The sequence below is a fragment of the Amblyomma mixtum genome, chromosome 1 (genome assembly GCF_055824585.1).
Source record: "Amblyomma mixtum isolate Tamu chromosome 1, ASM5582458v1, whole genome shotgun sequence".
In the NCBI taxonomy this organism is placed as follows: Eukaryota; Metazoa; Arthropoda; class Arachnida; order Ixodida; family Ixodidae; genus Amblyomma; species Amblyomma mixtum.
Genome location: NC_143012.1, coordinates 23046158 through 23069441, shown reverse-complemented (window position 1 = coordinate 23069441; position 23284 = coordinate 23046158). Strand labels below are relative to the sequence as shown.

The window sequence follows — 23284 nt, the reverse complement described above, 5'->3', positions numbered from 1 at the left end:
CGCGTGCTTCTATTTATTTTTGTTTAGAAAATACCAGGCGGCCACGAATCATACCACTGCAGCAACTGCCGGCATACGGAAGCAGACCGGTGCAGCTGCTGACAGCTTGCAATCTCAGTGCGGGAAATGAGAGCCGGCACGCCCGGTCACTGGGGCAACAATCACTCTTCTGCCTCGTAACCGACTCATGCCGCCCGCTTCGGGCTAAGCACTTGATGTTCGTGTTGATGTTGCCGCCGTTCCGTTTGGGTGATGCTCATTTGATCTAAACATCCTACGCCGCCGGGGATACTGCGGTGGCGAAAGTTTAATCGAAGGAAGCCCTCCTTCGCCGCTGCCTTGTCTTAGGATCTCGCCGGAAAGCGCGCACTTTCTGCGACTTAACGTTGGCAGTGGTCTCCGCAACCCGCCGCAAACATTTGCTCACAGTCGGCTGCGCTACACCGATTTTTGCTTCATTTCCTACGGTGCCTTGAAACCCACCGGTGGCGAAAAAGCGCAGCGCGCACAGCACTTCCCGCTCCACTGACAGCACACTCACCCGCACACCTCCCTGTTCAACGGCGAATTCGTCGCACAGCCATTGTGCAGTCATTTTGCTGTGCCGAAAAGTCGAAACAACTTGTCCCGCACGTAAAAACCGTCTTCATGCATCCACCTATACCGTTGCTCGCGCGGCCACCCGCGTATACGGCAATGTAAACAGGCGCCATTTTCGCTCTCAAACGGTTTGAGACCACTTTTTTTGCCCTCAGAAAATTGTCTCACTCGGCTCGCATAATTAGGTGAGCAACGTCAACACTTCTGGCACGTTTAGAACGTCAGCCGGTGGCCCAAAAAATCAATACTGCCGCCGGTCCCAGCCGACGAAAAGGAACGGGGAATTGAGAGTGTTTTTGAGACTGTTTTGGATTGAGAGCGACTCGTAATTTGGCCCCTGCTTTATAAAGCAAGTTGCTCACTTTATATAAAGACGAAACACCACGACAAGCACCCTAGCGCAGCAATCTTCAATGATGCGAAAGTTACGAAACACAGCGCGGTAGCGTTAAATACGCAGCAACGTAGCGTGACAAGAAAGTGCAGTGGACTGGCTTACCTCGAAGATCGACGTCACCTTCAGCTCGTACATGACGGGCAAGAAGAGGTAAGCCATGATTAACGCCGCCGGTACGAAAGCCGGTATCGCCCACAACGTGTGCATGCCGTAGATGTAGTAATGGGCTACGAAGCCTATGAGGCCCACTGCAGTGACACTAGACGCCACCATGGACAGAGCCAGCGGAATCACGCGCAGGCTGCGGTTTCCTAGGAACGCCTCATCCCTGCTCATCAGACGTGGTCTTCTCCGCAGAGACATGTAGAGGCCCGTTCCTAGGAGACAATAATTTTATAGTCGTTAGAAAACCTTCGGTCTTACCTGCTCTGGGGGCTGGGTGACTATGGCGTTCGGATGCTGTTCCCAAGGTCGCTGTATAGAATCCTGGCCGCGCGGGCCGCATTTCAAGAAAGGCTAAACGCAAAAATGCTTGTTGCGTGAGATCAGGGAGCTTTAAGGAGCCCTAGGTGGTTTAAATTAATTCAGAGCCCCTGTAGCCGATGGGCCGCTTCAGGACAGTTTCTTCGAGGTTTGCCTTAACGGGCGAGGAAAAGAATTGAGAAAAGGAAACACGCACGCATAAGCGTTTTAAACCGGACGTAGGTTTGTGGTTTTTGAGCTTCTCAGGTACCGCAAACACCTGGAGAATTCTCACTGTGGGCGTGACGAACGAGAGAAAAATGAAATAATCTGAGCATATGAGGCAATTTTAAAAAATACATTAATACATGTTCTCTGTTCGAGTTATATCTCAAACTGTTCGAAGATTCCAATCCTGGGATACCAGAAGGATTTCTCCAGAACTATTTCGATGTTTTGAATTAACAACCACTATGCAGAAGTCTGGCAGTCACGACTATTTTTGCAAAATACTACAGAGACGCATGTCCACGGCGAAAGACGGTACAAAAAAATTCAGATCAAGCCTCGCATTTATGCTCCCATGTCAACGCAGCTGACAAAACGTAGGTAGCCGCCCTACTTAGAAGGGCTCGGAAGAAAATGAGGAATTTTGGAAACAAATGCTTTATGTTTTTCATAAGGCATACACGGTTTGAAAATAACCAAGCCTAGTTTAGTAGCCTAATCAAGACTCTTGTTAGCGTCGAGAGTGCGACGTATGGCTGTATCGAAAAAAAAATTGTGGGAAAGTTTAGCAATACAATTCAGTTTGATAAAATAGCCCTGTGTTCTTATTCATGAGAACAGACATGAATACAGACTTGTACGAATGCTTACGCTAATTTAATAAAGCAACGAAAGCTAGAGGAAACGATAAAGAGTACCGCTTTGCTTGGTACACCAGATAGGAAAGTTTCTGGACGAAAACCGCCGGGAAGACACGCCCGTAAAATCAAAAGCTGGGATGAACTTAATATACTGTACGGGGTACGGGGCCTGGTAGTAGACAGCTGTCGCGAATGTGGCTAAGCAATATTACCTATCTTGTTAAGTGTTTTTTGTATTTTTCTGAGTACTGTCACCTAATCTCTTGATGTAATCTTGCGGATTGCGTATCAGAAATGTGGGGATTTTTGCTTTCTGTACCGGACATGTAAATGCTGTTGTGTTGTTAGTTAACGTTTTGTTAATTATGTATTTTGTTCTGTACACTTTCACGTCCATTATCAAAGGAAGGTACAATTCAGTCGCCGACTTCAGGAACTCGTCCTGAATACTTGTTTTATGCAATCACGTTCATGCTGTAAATAAAAACGAACCTAACTGTGACCTTCCTAACTCAGCCAAATTGCAGATAACTTCCATCAAACAGTCAAAAATGCACACTTTAAACACACACTCTTTTAGGAACAAGCTTCCTGAGCTATATTACTTTTTACTGAATTTGCTTTTTTTATTCCTGACAATAATTACATTCAACTAGCAGGCGGGAATTTTGATACCGTCATAACTGGTGCTAATCCTGCCGTAAGAGATTTTAAAACAGTTATTCTTTCCGACGGATTTCCTAATGATTATACAGAACCCGGTTGAGCAACCATCGATGGGCCATCTGTACTAAATGTCTCTATCGCCGTTTGTTTAGTATCTAAGAACCCTGCCGTAGTGCTACCTTGCTATATATGTGATCACCTGCATTTCTTCTCGCAACAGAAACTGGCTGAACTATGAAAAAGGACCAGATACTTTCTTGCCAATTAATTACAGATAAAATATTAATTGCCTTTTATGAATCCCTCTTCGTTGCTGATTGGAGCGATATAACGAAACCCAGTGACGCAAACGAGGCTTACAACTCATTATAGACATTTATAACGTAAATGTTTCTCTAAACAGCGCTGGCAGAATCGAAAATACGCAAACCATGAATAACGCCTGAACGTCACCTGGAAATAAAGGCTAGTATAGGATGTACGAGGAATTTCTCAGTACACATGAACCTGCGGTTCTGAAAAGATTTAAAAAGTGTCGTATAACTTAACGCTACCAGTGTAGCATTTTGCGTTCCTTGAAGTGAAAAATGAGCGGTATGCTATACAGTCTAGACTGAACATCCTGTTACATGGTGGCCAATCACATGCTGTCCCATTGAGATCACGTCCAAATAATGATCTGGTATGCGGCAGCCATCCAGCTAACTTTTTTAACGATTTCTTTGCAAATACGGCTTCGAATGGGGGGCCACCTTGAGAGGTTTAATATGGCCACACAATTAACGACAGGTCGTTTTTTCTTCACCCTGCCAGTGATGAAGTGATGAACTCAATAAAAGAAAGAACAATTCCACCAGCTGCGATGCTGATGGCATCCTGCTGCGGTCTGCCAATCACGCAGCCGATGTCATTGCACCGATTCTCGTTGAATTTTCAACGTGTACTTGTCTGGAGTGTTGCCTGACAAAATGCGGCAAGGGGGTTTCAATGACCTCTCTGAAAAAAAAAAAAAACAGAAACGATCTGGGCAACTACGGGCCTGTGTCTATCTTTCCAATTTTTACAAAGATACTCTCGAAAGCGTTGCATTTGAGACCATCTGTATTCATTGATGCTTGCAACTTAGTGACGTCATATCAATTTCGCTTTCATAAAAAATACATCAGATGAGCTTGGGCTGCTTGAGCAAAAGGAATAAATTCTGTATCTTTTTGAGAACACGAGTATTTGTGGATTTTTCGAAGGCCACTGACCTTTTGAATCGTAAGGTTTCGCTCCAAAAGCTTCAACGGTATGATGTCCTTGAACTGACTCTGCAGCTGCTTCGCTCATATCTGTCTCATAAAAAACAAGTCGTCCGGATAGGCAACAAGGCTATTGAAGTAAAATCTGTTTTGCGGAGTCCCAGGAAGTGCCATAATAGGTCCGTTTCTTTACAATACATACCTAAATGACGTTAATATTATCACATGCGCAAATACGTCATATATGCTGATGATTTCACCCTCTTCTTTCCGTTTTTGATTTGCAAAAATGAATTTATGCAATACTACTGAAATCACAACATGACTAGTGAGCAGTTAATTCTAGGCAGATTAATGTAAAGTAAGCAAAAGCCATTATGTTTCGAACAAAAAATAAAAATATTCCTTCACAACAAATCATATTCTCAGCGACCTTACAATTTAATTTGTAGACAATTCTAAATGTCTCGCAATATTATTTTCATCCAGAGTGTCGTGGGATGAACATGTGAATCACCTATCATAAAAAATAGCTCAGGATGCTTGAATTATAAGCCGCATGCGATCCTTAATTCCTGTACCGGTGAGAATGCTACTATACAGCTGACTTCTATTCCTAGCTTAGTACTTCCCGAACAACTTCTCCGGAACACGGATCCTGGTGCGGCAGAACACATTCGCAATTACTTGTTTGGCGTGCACGAGCCTTCGGGAAAATGCGCACAGGAGAGCTGGCCGCGGCCGCTGACCTGGACGCCATTTCCTCAAAAGTAAAAGGGAGGCGGACGGAAAGAGTAAACACGGCGGCCAGCGGGGACAGCGAAAACGTGAAATGGAAAAAGACGACAAACGCAAAATACAAAATCACAGATCTTGACCGATTCGCTCGAAATAACATCGTTTTTTGTCACGCTGATGACAAATGTATTATCCACGAAGCCTGTCGGCAAAGCATTTGTTATTTTTCGCTCACCAGAAGCAACGCACTATTTTCTGTCACGGATGCAGGCTTGCCAAAAAAGAGCGCTAGCTTTGACAGCGTTGCACCTGATGTATGAAACGGAGTATACTGTCCCTTAGGCTGTTGAACTGCATGACGTTCTACTCTGTACAATTTTTCCCTCCTACAAAAAATACATGCGCCATATACCGAGCGTTCCATGTGAAAAGTTCCGCAATTTTTCAGAATTGCATTTTTTGAGTTAGAACGCTTGTTTCGGCATAGCATTGTCAGCGCTGTAGTGCATCAAAATGCCGCGGGGTGGTTAACTAATAATGAATGGTGGATTTTTTAACCATTACTGTAAGTCTCCTTATTTATTAAGACGCGTGTAGATCACCATAAGTAACATCCATATCAGTTTTTAGAATTTCGAAAACTCAGGTACTCTCGTCGCTGTGGCCCTACAAAGTTTGCCTACATCGCGCCAAAATATATGCGCTTGGAAAGGCTTGCAAACAAAGCAACCCACCAGAAAACTAACTCTTTGTAATAACCAAAATGTGCTGGGCCAGTGGAACTAGCTTAACTGCGTTTGCGAAATTCCAAAGACTGATATAGATATTATTCATGGTTGGCTAGACGCCTTTTCATAAATAAGGAGACTAACAGTAATAGTTAAAATGTTAATGATTCAGTTTAATTAACCAGCTTGCCAGTTCGCATTTAGCTGTATTCTGACGCTCTACGCCACTGGCAATGCCTTTTAAAACACTGCTGTTCTGACTCAAAAAGCTTATATTTAAAAAAACCTCGGAACACATTGCACAGTTCCCGGTATACAGTTCCCGTTATACAGTGACGAGTTAGATCCTTTTAAGCGTTTGTAGAATATTTAGAATCCACAATCTTTATAAATATTGATTACGCTTGAGAGTTAAATCGAAAACAAAAATGATATCGACAGCTAATGCAGGATTGACAGAATGTAAAAAAAAAAAAGAGAATGCGCTTATACGACAAGAGCGAGAGTCCTGGCTCGTGCCTTCTCCCGGTTTAGATTTGGTGAATGACACTGTTTTCTTCCTTCCTTGGTAAGTAACTATAGACTGAATAGTTTCGACCAGTTTTTTTTTTTTTTTTTTGCACGCATGAAGAACTTCGTGCTCTGCACGAGTATATCGCGACATAAATGTAAATATTCTGAAAAGTGCTTCTCCGTGAATTGTTTTTTTTTGGGGGTATGACAGTGCGATAACATATCAATAGATGTAAGTGTAAGAATGACGCTTTTTTATTTATGATCTTCGAATGTGCTTTTTTTACGTTTAGGCGCTTTTGGCGATAGTATCGTCATGCTTGATTGTTTGTTTCGCTTAGAGTTCTTCAGTTAATATAGGTGTCATTGTATTGCAATCTTGGGTTCTAACTGAGCGATGTTTTCTGCTTCTTTTAATGATGCTGCCGCTATCAGAAGCAGAGCACTGCGGGCCAGTGGAGTCGTGCACAGCAACTTTTTCTTCGAGATCCATCCATTTGAAATTTTTCCGATGTCAAATACACTTTGATTTTATTTGAGCTCTGGCGTGCTGTATATTCTCGTATGAAGTCGTCGTTCTTTGGCTTTTAGTTCTGAGCTCTAGCCAAGACGATCTGAAACGTTGAGCGGTTCTGTTCAGCATGGGAGCGCTGTTACACGGGCTGAAGGTCTCAAAATTAAATATTAAGGTTAGCTGATATTCCTTCACTAGCGCTTTCCAATTTACACAAGGTGAGTTTCATGAAACAAAAAAAAGAAGCTTCTGGGAACAGTACAGCACTTCTGTTTTTAATTTCTACAAAAGTTGATTGCCGCTAATTTAGAAATTTGGGGTGACAGAAAAAAATAGTGTTTCGAAACACATTCCTGCATTTTGCGAACTAACCATGAGTCATGTAAGAGTTCTTTGTGAATTTTATCAGCCATTACGACGCCTTAATTTCTAACGACTAATTTACTTGAGAAAAACACAGGTAAGGTGCGTAGGGTCAACAACCCACCATTCTGGCATAAAATAATGCTGGCTTATGATCGCCCATATGCAATTTCAAGTTGCTCGCCAGTTCTGTTCGGAAAGATACATAGCAAACTCTTTCACACTGCCAAACTCTAGTACTATTGAAAGTGGCAACAGATATATACTATCGGAGTTGCCTGTGGACGTCAGTTTCTACGGTATGCCGTAGAGGATTAGCTCCGACAGAGCCTCGAGAAAGTTCAGCGTGCTCTTCCCGTGCACGTTGGTGCTACAACAGATGGTCAGTAAGAGAAGATGCCGGAGATGCTTTTTATTTGCTTGCCTCATACCCTCTCATATTCAACCTGCAGGATTTGACTGCCTAGAGAGTGTCGGTCGGAGAGCGGAAAAAATGCAAGCCCTCGAACTACAAATGCTTTTAGGTGATACCGGTTCTAAAGATAAAACAGCCGCACTGGCGCATATAGTTCGTTGGTCGCAACGCGTCATCAGACTTGTTCTGGCAGTCGGGTGCAATTCACTCAACAGATATATGTTTGTCTAAAAGTATAACTATCAGCCACCGCGGTGGCTCAGTGGCTATGGTGCTCGGCTGCTGACCCGAAAGACGCGGGTTCGATCCCGGCCGCGGCGGTTGAATTTCTTTGGAGGGGAAATTCTAGAGGCCCGTGTGCTGTGCGATGTCAGTGCACGTTAAAGAACCCCCGGTGGTAGAAATTTCCGGAGCCCTCCACTACGGCGTCTCTCATAGCCTTAGTCGCTTTGGGACGTTAAGCCCCATAAACCAACCAACCAAAAGCATAATTATCATCTTGTTAAACAGCTTCATTTTTATTCTTGGCGTTGCTAGCTTTCCACAGTTTACTCCCGTTTCTAATATCTCCAGGGGATTGCCTCCTAGGGGAGCTGTAACCGGACGAAATCTTTAAAACGTTATGTTGTACAGAATGAGCGGAGGACACTGTCCGATGGCCACTTCTCACACTTCGCAGTGTGCATTGCTACCCTTACCCCGCCATAGCTATAAGTACGGACCAAATTATCCCCCAACGAAAGCGCCTGGAAATATTAAGTACAGTATAATCTCAACGATATTATCGTGAATGGTATGGATTTTAAGAATGATATCAATTTGCGAAATTTTGTGGCCATAGAGAATTTCATACACTGTGTAAATTTCGGATGTTCTGAATACTCCCCCACGTCGCTGGGACGATACGAACGAGTGAGCAGCGATCGCACCCTCGAACACCAAACGCGGTCCACACATCGCCTATGTCGCGATCGCCAGTGGCGCGGCGCGCAACGTGAGCAGTGAGCGGGCTTCAAATAAATTTCCTCAGCTGCAAACAGATCGGCATTAATGCATTTCACGTGGTTGTGGATACGGATTTTGTTCGTTTTATTATTACGCGAAAATCTGGTGATTAAATATTTTTTGCGACCCTGCGAGATTCTTATCACCAAGATTCTACTATATACGAAAAAAAAATTATAATTATACCGAATCGTTTTCAGTTTCGAGTAGTTTTCCAGTCTTTCTTAAATAAAAAGATATTTTTGTGTATTTTTCAACACTAAAAAGTTCGAGAAATTTACATCTTCATCTAAGTGTGCACCCCTGACAATTCCGTCACTCTATCATGCTCATTGACACGCGGCGTCTGACCATAGGCCTGTGCCGTATGATCACCTCCGCTCTGTGGCTTCTTGTTTTGCACTGTGGTTTTGACTTTCGTTGTGTTTGTAGAGCGGCTACGAGCGGCTGTTTCGACTGTTTTCAAGCACGTGCGGACGTCGCTTGAGAGCACTTGCACTCTACACCTGCGAAAGCCGCCGCTTCGCTATCGTCGCTTCCGCTGAACTGCGAACACTTGTTGCGAAAAAAGACGCACCTTGGGTTAATCTGAAGCCAGTACGTTGTATAGCTTTTTAACCTGGTCCGTTCGCTAGATTTTCCCTCGCTTCGCAGCTTTATCGTGCGCTGCACAATAACGCTCCCGGATGCTCTGTTATGATAACCACGTTTTAGCGCAAGACTACGCTGGTAACACACGCAGGATCTACCACGTCTAGGCTGCAGCTGTCGGTGTACACCTGGCATGGCGCAGTCGTGGCGCCTGGCCCAGACTTTTGACGTAGCTTCGCAGTTAAGACAGACCGGGACATTTGGCTGGCAACGGTCATTAACCTTGGCGTGCAGGAGGCGCCACATGTGAAAAAAAAAAAAAAACTGCGGAGAGGAGGGGGTGGCGTCGCAGGAAATTTTGCTGGCTGCGTGTATTGTATCCGATCTCTGAAGTCCGTCGGATCAGCACAGAATTATTGAGGAGCGCGTTGTCAGTAAGCGTTTAAATAGATACAGCAGGTCTTCATTCCAGTGAAGACTAGTGATGCAGAAATGAAGTGCGGCAACATTTTTCGCGAGGTTGTTCAAGGTGTTCAGAAAGGCTGCGCTTCGGGTGAACGTAAAGTGAACTTAGCAGAAATGAAACATTAAAACTGCATGATCAGCTCATCCGAAAGAGTTGTGGCCAAAGTGCGGCGTTAGGTGAAAAATACGAGTATTTATTTATTTATTTATTTAGAACATACTGCAGGCCTACAGTAGGCCCAAGCAGGAGGGGCGAATACATAATATATGCAAAAAAGAACAGGTTTAGCAAAATTGAAAAATGTTAAATACAAGTTGTAACACAAAATACAGCAATAAATACAAGGCTCAGATGCAAAATACAAAAAGTAAACGTAGAAATAAATGGCTCTCAAATTAAATGCTGTGAAGAAAACATTGAGTGAAAAGAATCAGCTCTGGTTAAGAGATCTGGCGGACACCTATTCCACTCCTCAATGGTGCGTGAAAAAAATGAGTATTTAAAGGCGTTAATCCTAGCACTGTAAGGGGTTAATGATTGTGTATGATGATTTCGTGTTTGGCGCGTAGTGTCAGGTTTGAGGAAGGGGTCTGCATTCATAGACAGTTTATGGTTTTTTAGTAAGAAAAGTAGTTTCAGTCTTTGAATTTTCCGCCGCAGCTGTAATGTTTCAATACCGTGAGTTCGCATGAGGGTCGTTGGTGAGTCAGTTACACGATACTTTGAAAAAATAAAACGGACGGCTTTGCGTTGAATCATTTCAAGGGCCTCGATGTTACGTTTAGTGTAGGGATCCCAGACGGTGCACGCATATTCTAGTGATGGTCTTATTATCGAAAAGTAGGTTAATTTTTTAAGTTCAGGTGGGGCAAGTTTTAGTTTATGTCTAAGAAAGCAGAGTTTACGAAATGCTGAGGAGCATACGTTTGATACATGTTTATTCCAGCTAAGGTTTTTTGTTATTGTAACTCCTAGATACTTGTACTCGCTCATTTCGGTCAGAAGGTGAGATGAAATATTGTAAGGAAATGAGAAGGAAGCCTTTTTGTTAGTTATCGTCATGTATACTGTTTTCTCTAAATTTAGCTTCATGTCCCATTTATTACACCATGTATGTATGTTCTGAAGATTGGAGTTTAGTAAAACTTGATCATCTTGGCAAGTAATTTGGTGAAATAAAACGCAGTCATCTGCAAATAATCTAATTTCAACAGGGGTAGTTATAACGTTAATAATGTCATTGATATATATTAAAAAGAGGAGAGGTCCGAGGACGCTTCCCTGTGGGACGCCTGAAGTGACCGGCAGGTGGTTTGAATAGCAATCATCAATACAAACAAATTGTGTGCGGTGAGAAAGGTATGAGGAAATCCAACGAATTATGAAATTAGGGAGACCAATAAGTTCAAGTTTGTAAATTAGTTTGGCATGAGCAATAACATCAAAGGCTTTGCTGAAGTCTAAAAATATAACATCCATTTGACCAGCGCTATTTAGTACACTTGCAAAAGCATGAATGACAGAAGTTAGCTGAGTGACAGTGGAAAAGCCTTTTCGAAACCCGTGCTGATGGGAGGTAAGTACCTTGATATCGTTTAGAAATGTAGTAATGTAGTTAGCTATGATATGCTCAGCAAGTTTGCAACATGTGGAAGTTATTGATATGGGACGATAATTAGCAATCAAGGCAGGATCACCCTTTTTCAGCACGGGCACAATCCGCGCTTTCCTCCAGTCGGAAGGAATGTTTCCTGTTTCAAATGATTTGCGGAAAATAACAACCAGGAACTCTGTGATGGCTTCTGCATAACGGCGCAAAAAAATATTTGGTATCCCGTCAGGTCCAGCGGACGCTTTAGGTTTGAGGTTAAGTAGCATGGAGAATACGCCAGATGAAGAAACAATGTCGGGGGTCGAGTTGGGAGACATGGTACTGGGTTGAACAAATAAACTATGATGGGAAAACACACTCTGAAAATACTTATTGAATGCCTCAGAGATTTGCGATTTATCAGCAAGCTGCACACCTTGACATGAAATGCGCGTAATTGCTTTTTTCTTTTTCGATAAAAATTTCCAGAACTTATCTGGTGAGTCACGAAGAAAATTTGGCAGGCTATGCTGAAAGTAATTTTGTTTAGCCTGGCGCAAAGCGCTTGTGAAGTTAGCCTGATGTATTTTAACTATATTTCGACAGGCACCCCCACGCTTCAGACGTTTGATTTTTCTTTTCAAATGTATTATTTCTCGCGTGATCCAAGGAGTTTTTTTACACGTTTTCTTTGTTCTATTAGGAATGTAGTTATCAATGCAGTACGTACAGATTTCTTTAAATTTATTCCAGAGTTCATCAACATTAGTTCCTCGAAACATGTCAAGGTGTAACCTGAAGTAGTCTAACACACTTTCATCATTAGCTCTGGAGAAGTTTTTCACGGAAATAATTTTTGCAGGTTCACTGTCGACATATTGTTGAATGGGACAAGTAAAAACCACCATGCAGTGATCAGATAACCCAGTTTCAACTGAAACAGTAAAACGTTCTGTTTCTTGGCTGAGAAAGACGAGGTCGAGAATAGATGCAGCTTCACCGTGTATGCGCGTTGGGTGCTTAACTCCCTGTTGCAAATTATGAGTCAGCATAATATCACACATGTATGAGGCATTTATGTCATTGTTTGTACTAGGGAAGGGACTATTCCAGTCAATATTTGGGAGATTAAAATCACCGACAAGGTATATTTTATCACGGCGAAATTTAGACATGTGATCGGCCAGATCACATAAATATTGAGGTGGTGAATCAGGTGGTCTGTATACAGCAAAAAGCACAAACGATCTACCCCCGTACGACAGTTTTAAAGTCACACTTTCATGGTTAGCTATTTGCTGCAACGAGTGTGCCTCTGTGTTTTGATTCACCAGGACCGCTACTCCCCCTCCACGTGTTGCTCTATCACGGCGAAAAACTTGATAAGAGCGGGGGAAAACAGTTTCATCATCAATATCATCTCTCAGCCAATACTCACCCTATGTTGGCCAAGTATGTTGGCCAATACTCACCCTGCATCAAGAAAAAGGCTCCTATCTCTGTATATTTACTTGTGTTCCACTAGTTCTGCTACCTTCCTCACCTTCAGGAGATGCGTACGCTCACCCGGGATCACGCAACCATGCGCACATCTTGCCGCGATGAAGTGAACAGCTAGCCCGGACACGCTGGCCGTGCCATCGCGAATCATGCAACCTTGGTAGTCTCATCGCATGTGACACGTGGTCGTAAGGAATAAGAACGTGGTAGCAGCCATATCAGGTGATAGAGAAATGCGCAGAACATAACCAACCTCTCTATATAGCGTTTATTGATTACGAGAAAGCATTTCACTCAGTGGAAACCTCGGCATTCATGCAGGCATTGCGGAATCAGGGTGTAGAAGAGTCATGTGAAAATCCTGGAAGATATCGATAACAACTACACATCCACCGCAGTCCTTTATAAAGTCAGCAATAAAACTCTAACGAAGAAGGGTGTCAAGCAAGGAGGCACGATCTCGTCAATGCTATTCACCTCCTCTTTACTGGAGGTGTTCCAAGACATGGATTGGCAACAGCTGGGGATAAGAGTCAATGGAGTATACCTAAGTAATTTGTGATTCGCTGATGACATTGCCTTGCTAAGTCACACAGAGAATAAGCTGCAAAGCACGATCATCGAGTTAGAGAGGCATATTAGGACGATAAGTCTTAAAATTAACACGCAGAAAACCAAAGTGGTGTTCAACAGTCTCCCAAGGGAACAACAGTTCACTATTGGTAGCAAGGTGCTGGAAGTGGTAGGAAAATACGTCCACGAGAGGGAAGTAGCTAGAGGAATAAGGATGGGTTGGAGCGCATATGGCAGGTTCTCTGATCATGAATGACAGTTTACCAAAATCCCTCAAGAGAAAAGTGTACAACAGCTGTATCTGACCGGTACCCACCTATGGGCAGAAAAGTTTAGCGAGGTATGGAAATAAGATTGATAGGTTTAACGTTAAAGACCGGAAGCGGACACAGTGGGTGAGAGAAAAAGCGCAGGTAAATTGCCTCCTAGTCAAAATCAAGAGGAAGAAAAAGGCTTGGGCAATGCGAACCCAAGATTACCGCTGGTCCTTAAGAGTAACGCAGTGGATTCCAAGAGAAGGCAAGCGTAGCAGGGGGTGGCAGAAAGTTAGGTGGGTGGATGAGATCAAGAAGGTTGCAGGGATACGGTGGCCGCAGGTGGCAAAGGGCAGGTTAATTGGAGGGACATGGAGAGGCCTTCTCCCTGCAGCGGGCGTAGTCAGACTGATGATGATGATGAGCAGCCATATAAACCTAGTGAACACCTGGACGGTACCGTGAAAGTCACACGACGATTACAACACTCGGTAATGGTGAATCTAAACGTTCCTCCTGCGTAAAGTCCACAGTCGATAAAATCAGGCTGTGAAAGTCACTTTAAAGCTTCACTTAGCATCAAAATACATAAATATTAAAGTGGCTTGTTCTTTCAATCGCAGAAATCACCGAGATCTGCGCTGCCATAGCACGTACCGAGTATCGTATTGGTGCTCAAAGTTTTTTCAGCTGTCTGCGAAACTGCAAGTCGCCACAGTGGCAGTGTGGCGGATGTGTTGGAGTGTATAACACGAGGTCGCCATTCCAATACCAGGCCACGCTAGCGCCACTTAATTGCTCACTAAATGCAAATATTGTGTATGTCTTGCAATTTTGTTGTACATTGATCTTTTAAAATCAAGTTGTATCAACCCAACTGCAGATATAGTGAATTACTTTCTTCATGTTATGTTTAGGCAAATACACACGAAATGGGGTCACGTTTTGCACTTACAGATATCCAAACAGATACGGCATTGCTGTTATTTTGGTATTACAATAACCTGCTAGCATAAAAGTTTTGCAAAAATATCAGGGAGCCAGAGGTGAACTTTAGCAAGATATTTTAGAAGAAAGGCCTCAAAATACTCGTCACAAAAAAAGACTGCTTATTTCACTGGCATCAATTATCTGTGTGTCGTCAGATTCACTTGATAAGCTGGAACACCCTTCGGCAAAACAATGCCATAAAAAGCTTTCAAACGCTGTTTCTTACCTATGTTCCTGTACATCGTGTCGCATATTTCATGTGTAGCTTTGACAGTTGTCAGTGTTTCGAGAATCTCTTTGACTGAAGAGACCTCTGAGGTCATGTTTTTCGACTCGTCCAAGCACATAATTGCCCGCAATGTTCAAACTTGTTACGTTCGTGCTAGGGAAGCAATCAGAGCCGAAACGTAACCGCATGGCTCTGGAAACTACGTTAGAGAATCTCTAATGGAAAAAATAGCACGTACACGTTGCAACGCACAAAGCTGTTCCTGACAGCTTGACAAAGGCTCTCAAAACCACAAAACAAGGCGGTAGGCGATGACTTTATCGTTCAGAGTGTTAAAGTAAATATAAAATATTTTGCATACATTAGACTGAATAAAAAACATGGACAATAAAGAAATAACAGAGTATGCATTAACAAGAATAACATTTTGAAATTTCACACGAGTTCCGCAGCAAACAAATTCACGAAGTGTCGATTATAACTTCAAAGGAAAATTACCCAGAATGTTTTAAAAGACAGTTTTGCGTCATTCAGAAATAGAGACCTTAAGGCTTAGCAATATGCAACATCAAGAAACTCTTCAGCAAACAAAAATAACTGCCAATGTTTCAAGGAAAAAAGGGAACAGATAATATAATCTGAAACCTGCATTATACAATTGCACCTAATGAGTACACTTGTGCACATTTGAAGTCATGGACCATGAAATTTCAGCTGCTTTTTTTTTGCTTTTCTCACTGCTGCCACGGTCGAGAAAAGTTAGTGACGACTGAAGGCAGAAAAAAACATTTGCTGCGAGTCTAACACCAACATGACACTGACGGCATTCTTCTAAGTCCTGCTGCTTTCTCTGTGAAGTTGGACGAATTTTGCTCGCTTTAACTTTCACATTTCCTTATATTTTCTGAACCGCTGTTTATCTACGACGAGGTTACTCAACCACTGTAATTCATGCCTTATTGTGTCTAGGAAAGGCATAAAAAAAGCGATTGACTTGGAAATTAGTTCCATGAGAGCTCTGGAACTAAACACGGGAGGAAAACTTTGCTCGAATTCGGTGGTTCTCTGTGTCCCTGTATTGTGGAGGACATCCTGGACAGCGGTAATGTTTACTTACCAAGACTCAGGGACGTCAAGCAGGCGAACGTGGCGTAGTCTCCGAAGCTCACAGTCGCGGCAGCCATATCCGAGCAGTCGGGCCTGCTAAGCGATAAAACGGAATGAGGCGGCGTGCTCCACACAACAGCCAGACGTCTCCGTTCAGGCCAGTGTCACGTGACACCCACTTCTCTCTCAATGGGAATTATTGTGAGCCTTTGTAACGATAGGACGTGCTTATCGTGAGCTCCCGTCGCCCGCGACCACCTTCACTAACCCTCCTTACCTAAGGCCTGTTGATAATTTCAAAGTATCATCACGCTTCAAACTCTCCGCGTGGATGCACTTCTCGCCCAGTTTTGTGGACGGCGATTGGCTCCCCCTCCCCCCCTTCGCTGCACCTGGAAAAATGCGCAGCTTGCGTATTATTCATTTTTTTTTCTTTTTGTTGTCACCGTTTTTCTGTCAATCACGGCGTAGCGAACGTTTCGCGTTGTGCTTTTTGCGCGGGGCGCTGGAGTACTGCCGTGCTCTTGATTAGTCCGAGACAGGACGCTACGTGCGAGCGGCTATGTACATAGAGTTTACTTCTTTTGTGGATTGTGCGCGGTGGCCGCTCGTGCGCACTTATTTTCGGACAATGCTTGGACATTAGCGCGCGAGCGGCGCGAGCTTGATTACTTTTGTATTTTGTAAATAGTGTACAAAGCTCTCCCCTGTCCTTTCTTGCTGTCGCTCCCCTCTATACTTCTCCTCACTATCCTCTCCCTTTCCCTTTCATTTCCGCCGGCTGCAGCTCGGGTGCTTAAGATATTAGATAGCAATTGCCGCGGCCGGCAACACTCTTTTGCTTCACTTTTTTATTTTTAAATAAACCACTACCACCACTGCCGTGCTCTTGCGAGGTCAACTGCGGCAAGTGGCGGTAAAACGGCTATGCGGTTTCATGACGCCATAAAGAAAGCGTGGCCGCTTGCAAAGCAAACAGTGGCTCTTGAACACTGGAAGATAACAAATTGTTTCCGACCAACAAGACTATTGTTAGCGATGTAACGCTGCTCGTGTTTAACGCAGCGCCTCATTCAACATTTCTTTGTTTTTCCTGAGCTCTCCTTATTCTTTATTAATTATTGCGGATGCAAATTTGACATTACATAAAGGAAATCCTTCGCTCTCAGCATTCAAAAACTTATACTAGACTGTCCCACTTCACAAGTGTTCTACTTTTATTCAGTCAATATAAGAGCACTATGGATTGTGTCTTCTTTTTTTGCATAGAAGCCTACTCTCGAGCGCATCTTTCTTGATTTTCGGAAGGTTCGTTGCAGAGAAGCGGTTGTTTCCAAGTCGAACTATGGCGCTCATCAGTAACTGAGACCAAAGAAAAGTAGGCTTTGAAATAGTGTTTCGCTGCGGCAGCGATTTTGCGAAGTGGCCAAGTTTTTGCATCGTAACTAGAGGCCACATTATTACATCCCTATGCGATGATTATAAAGCCTAAACGATGAATAATTAAATAATTACTATGCAAATGAGTTGTACAGGCGCGGACAAAAGTAAACGGAGCACGCAACTGTCTTCGAATATTTTTCACGCGTCACCTAATTGAAATTTCCAGCAGTGGTGCGCGCATGCTGGTAGAGGAGGTTGGTGGGCTTTCTTGTAGACAAACAACGCTTCTTCATTACCAATGGAGAAAGCGTGATTGCACTTCGAACGCAATAGCGTGCTCCGTTTACTTATGGCCGCGCCTGTACTATCAGCAACAAATGAAATGCGAACAAGAAAAGTGAGGTGGCAACACAAAAACACCGTCATATTAGCTCCTAAAGAGGAACTACAAGCAAGATTGATTAACATTTCTCAAGGAGACTGTTATCGCTTTCGAAATTCAAACAACCTGAGCTTGTATCGAGCTTCCCGTGGCTAAGAGCTTAATATTTTGCTGTCATTGGCTCAGTTGTCTTGTTCGCGTTTCATTTCTTGCTGATAGTACATAGTGGGGTTTAACGTACCGGAGCGACACATGACTGCGACGGACGTCGTAGTGCGAGCTCCGGAATAATTTAGACCATTTGGGCTCTCTAACGTTGACATCGCACAGCAGAAAAGCGCTTTTTTTTTATTTTGCCTCTATTGAAGTAGAGCCGCCACGACCGGGGCCCAACTCACGGCTTTGGGATAGAATAGCGTGAAAAATACACTGAGTCACTGTGGCACAATGACGTTTATGATTCATCATCATATCAACCTGACTACGTCTACTGCAGGGCAAATGCCTATGTCATATATCTCTCTCCAGTTATCCGTTTATCGTTATGTAGGCAATGCATGTAGTTTGTGCAGACAGTACATTTTAGCGTTTGTTATCTGCACATGTGACGTATTCGCGATTTCACACTCTATGCAAAAGGTTTGATTCATTCTGATGTAAAATGGCAGTTTCTCTCATAAGTCTTGCTGCATTTAATTTAAAAGGTTTCTTACATAAAGAAAAAAACTAGGGGGACACTTAAGCTCCGTCCTAAAGGTATGACGCGAGGGCTTTAATGATTATTGTCGCTTTCTTTCTTAATTAGTACTTCTTTTATAATTAGTCATACCCATTAGATTAAATGAGTTGGCATATTAGACTACGTGACGCACTATAAGACACACAAGGTCTCCCTTTAACCAAGTCGAGTAAACGTGCCTCAATGTTCTAGTTCTGGCTAGGTCGCTGGAGAACAAAAGAAAGTTTTTTGGTGGCATAAGGTGGGACTCCGAAGATTTACAGTATACGGGGGCTCCCTTGCATCAGTATCGTAAGAATGGACAACACTGGAATTCTCAAACATCGTTAAACAAACGCAGGCTTGGATGCGTAGAGACCTGTCTCTATTTGCACGAGCACAATTTTGCAATATATTCTTGGTTTCGAGGCTTATCAGTGTAATGTAGGTGTTTCATTGTACAAGAAAAAAAGTACAGACAATGCATAGCGGAATTTTTGCGACTTTTGTTGGCGCTTTCAGTGGAAGCCTATGCGTCGAGATAAATTGTTTTTCCCTCTGTAGGTTGGTGGAGCTGGTCTTCAGCACGTGTTTGTTTATCAGCTTGTTTAAAGGTTTTTCTTTTTTTAAAACCGCAATCCATTCCTTCCTCCCGACTGTTTTTAACAGATGATTAAGTGTCCATTTAATTATTTTGTTTGCGCCTGCTTACAATACGAGTGAGGGGCCATTGTGGGGTTTTCTCAGAGAAGTCACCGACACATTCCATTTCCTCAATGTATAATTTTTCTTAGAAAGTCTATACAGTCTACCCAGAAGACAGATGACAAAAGCACTGACGAGTTGGTTCATAACAGCAATTAAAGGAATAAAATTGCGCAAAGGGTTGAAGAAGAAAAACGCAAGAGGCTTGAGGACAGGACAGCGCGCAAACTTCCAACTAGTTTTTATTTCCGAGACACCAGCTGCTTATATACCAAAAGAATCAATTATCAGAGGGATGACAGGCAAACCCATGTGCACTCAACCAGCAAAAAAACACAGAAAGACGGACAGGACGTTGTTGTTGTTTGTGTTGTTTCGTGTTGTTTGTGTAGAATTTAGCGCTGTTTTTACTTTCCTGAACACAATGTCACACCAGCTAGCCCAGCAAAATGTACTGTTAGAGATACCATAGGAAAAAACCGCTGCGCCAGGACTGCTGCAGAAGATAAGAAGGCGATGACAAGCCTACGAACATATACCGTACTCACACATGCGACACTGCGCGCGCGCAGATTTACCCAGAATTACCTGCGCGCCTAGAATTACCTTCTGCATACATGGGAATTAACCAACTACACCATCGCGTCACACCACGTCATGCCCCGAAGGCGGAGCTCAAGTCTCCCCTCCAATTTTTTATTGCTTAGTCTAGACTTAAACGCCACGCTACGCAGTCATACCACCTATTTAGAACTCAACATAAAAAATATTGCTGCAAGAGCTGGCGTGAATGTGCTTATTTCTGAACAAGACACTTTGAGTAGCTTGTGCGCCGAGATCCACGCGAAAAGAAACGCTAGTACGTGAAATGTACTGCTTTTTGTATCCCCCCCGTTGCTGAAAATTCTGCGCATGCCTTTGGTTGTCAGGGTAAAAGTTGTATACAGCAGGCACCACACACATTCTGTGGAGCAACGGCACAGATGAGGTGCACCTACATTTGACTAGATCATTCCAGTACAATTTGCGTGACGGCCACCGTCAGAGCAACAGCTTTTTTTGTCGTTTATTATGCGGGGTTTAACGCTCAGAAACCTGTACACGGGTTATGAGACGCCGTAGTGGTATGCTGCGGGTAGTTTAGGCCACCTGGCGTTCACTAACGGGATCTGACGTCGCACTACATACGGGCGTGTTTGAAATTCCACATCCACTGAGAAGCGGCTGCCACGGCCGGGGTTGATGATTACCTTGCCTCGCAAGAGTAACGGCAATAACATCGGTTTTAGTCAGAAACGTGAAACATATGCTTGACGAAATTGGGACACAGCGGTGACCGCCAAAATATCCGTGGCTCGCTCTATAATAGGCAACGTAGGCTATCGTACATGCCAGGAAAAGAAGTGTCTGGAAAAAGAAAGGTCCAGTGTAGCGGCCTAAACTGTTTCAGGAGGTGCAATGAACTGCGCCCCCCCTCCCCCCCCCAAAAAAAAAAAACTAAACGCGCCACAGAGGAAATAAAAAAACCAAAGAAAATAACACAGGCAGCTATTAATGACATCGACAATTACATTAGTAATCCGCCCTAAAATAGAATACGCATCTGCCATCTGGGACACCGACCAAACTTACGTCATAAATAATATAGAAGCCTTGCAAAACCGTGCGGTACGTTTCATTTATTCAGACTATTCACGAAATACCAGTGTCACAGCTTTAAAAGCACGCGCTCAATTAAAAGAACTTGCTTTCCGCCGTAAACTTGCCCGTGTTTCACTTTTTCATACTTTATCATCACCCATCGCTGCATGAAGATTTCTTTCAGGAACCTGCAGCCAATTTTCCATGCCGTGTTTATCCTTTTAAAGTGAAGCGCACTCCATGCCGCACATCCCTTTTTGCAAAATCATTGATACCACGCACGATCATCGAATGGAACAGCTTACCATCCAATATCGCTACCGAATTTAACACATCTAAATTACAAAAACTGATCTCCGCTTTGGATACCATCTAAAGACATCAACAGTTTTAGTACTGCAATGCTCTGCCGCCCCATATGTTATGATGCGCATGTTACTCTATGTATTTAGATTTTGTAATTCATCTGTTGTTGCACGGCCGCTCAATGGAAAGTGCGCCTCCATTGAGCGGCCGTGGTTGTTGTTTGCACCCCGTACATTTCTTGTTCGCATTAGAAATTTATTTGCATGACTCCGTATAATAATTTGTGTTTTATAGTGTGCTTTTTTCATGTCACATTGTAAGTTCCCTTTCTATTGCCCCCCCCCCCCTTATGTAGTACGCTCGAAAGATGGCCTTTAAGGGTATTTTTGAATAAATAAATAAAATAAACGACGCTAATTTTTATTTGTCAATCACTAGCGATATTTATAGAAAGTGCACTGTCGGCTGTACCTTCTTGACGGTTGCTGTACTCTTAATAGGCTCCGAAAGCACCGCCAGGCCCCGCTACCTTCGAGTGACGCGGAGCGCCATCTCTCGCAGAAAAAATTCGCTGTGGCTTAGCTTGGTTAAGCCTGGTAATTGCGAAAGCAATATCCGTACCTACTCCATGGTACAGCTGGTAGTGTAGCTGGTGGTGGTGCTCGTGGTTAGACTTGTGGTGATGCATCGGTTCTACAACCCAAACCAATACAATCCCATCCAATCCAATTCATTCCAATGCAATCCAATCCAATTCAATCCACTCTAACCCAATCCACTCCAATCCAATTCAATACAATCCAATCCACTCCTATCCAATCCAATGTAATCTACTGTAATGTAATCTAATCCAATCCAATCTAATTCAATACAATACAATACAAATTGAATCCACTCCAATCCAGTCCAGTCAAATCCAGTGCAATCTAATCAAATCTAATCCAATCCAGTCCAATATAATCCAATGTAATCCATTCTAATACAATCTAGTCAGATGTAATCCAATATAATCCAATCAAAACCAATCCAATCCCATCCAATCCATTCCAATGCAATCCAATCCAATTCATTCCGCTCAAATCCAATCCAATCCAATTCAATCTAATGTAATCCAATCTAATGCAATCAAGGTCAAATGAAGGTGTCCCCTGGTGCCCTCCATTTAACGATAAGCAATGTAGACAAGTCTGTTTAGCGTTCAACAGCTCAAGGTCAAATGAAGGTCAATGATGGTCACCGCCGCGGCACGATGGTGGTCACCCCGCGAAGTGCAAGTAGTATTGCTTTCGCAATAAAATAGAAACTACATTGGCTTCATAATTTCACCTTTCCCTCTCTCCGCCGCACTGCCTCTCATGGGGGAAAAGAAACTCCATGCCCTAGCTCTTCTCCGTGAGTGCATAGCTCCCACGCTGCATTTGGGACGCGTCGCGTTGCGGCTTCAAAAATATCTGCCAGCTTGACAGCTACTTCGGCAAGCGAACTTGACTAAAGGAGAAATGCTCGTTTATCCCTTGTACTCTATGGAGCAGATGATTGACAACGACTAAGCGCAACTGAGCGAGAATTGAGTTTCAGAAGTCAACGATCACATCGTAATAGAAGTGATCTTTCTTTTTATAGCATGCTGAAAATGTCGAACGTTCTATATACACTGAGAAACGAAACTGCGCACTCGATCGACATTCTCCGTTGTCGATTATTAGGCGCATGATTTAGTTGTTTTGATACGAAACCCTTGCCGAAGTAGTCTTATACTGCCAGGACAAAAGTTTTCAGCGTGCAAACAAAAAGCAATCTCCAGGACCCCGGCACACTATCCACTGAAAACCCTTGGAAGGTACGAGGCACGAGTGCTTCACCCGTTGGAACATCACCCGATGACTTGCCCGCGAGGCAGCTGAACTTTGCTGCGCGGGGCTAGGCGTACTGCTCACCTCATTATTTCGGTTATTACGATATTCTTGCATTTGAGTTTTGCGAGAATATAGGCTTTACAGAAACTTGCTGTGGGAATGTGGTGTTCACTATTAGTGGCGAACCACAGGCATGCGCTGTTTATCGTTCGAGCGACGCGCTCACGTAAACAACGTGGACGTAATCACACATTGGAAACATTTTACTGAGTGTTTAATGTAAAGAAACTATAAAACGAATTATTTCGTCTTAATACTTGCTTCGAACTCGCTCCCGGAATATTGTGGCGAAGATGCAAATTTGAATTTTGTTGCAAAAATATACACTGTGCCTTGCGACAAGTTGCTGAGTATATCTAGAGGAAAGTCTCTAGAGGTGGTTGCCCTTCAAAACGACGGCAGGTGGCTACGCTGCCTG

General features: G+C 43.4%; 2 protein-coding genes across 4 annotated transcripts in view; one reads left to right on the top strand and one right to left on the bottom strand.

Moving 5' to 3' along the window:
• LOC149365721 (sodium/iodide cotransporter-like) overlaps positions 1 to 15892 on the bottom strand; it is a 46384-nt gene extending 30492 nt beyond the window's left edge. The window contains exons 1-2 of the mRNA XM_089576319.1: positions 15826 to 15892; positions 1100 to 1374 (exon numbers count right to left, since the gene is read on the bottom strand). Coding sequence (XP_089432445.1) covers positions 1100 to 1374; positions 15826 to 15892 — 342 coding nt within the window. The remainder of the gene's footprint in view (positions 1 to 1099; positions 1375 to 15825) is intronic.
• The window catches only part of LOC149365714 (putative RNA-binding protein 46), a 378374-nt gene that overhangs the window by 150726 nt on the left and 204364 nt on the right, over positions 1 to 23284 (top strand). The gene's annotated exons all lie outside the window — the stretch shown is intronic.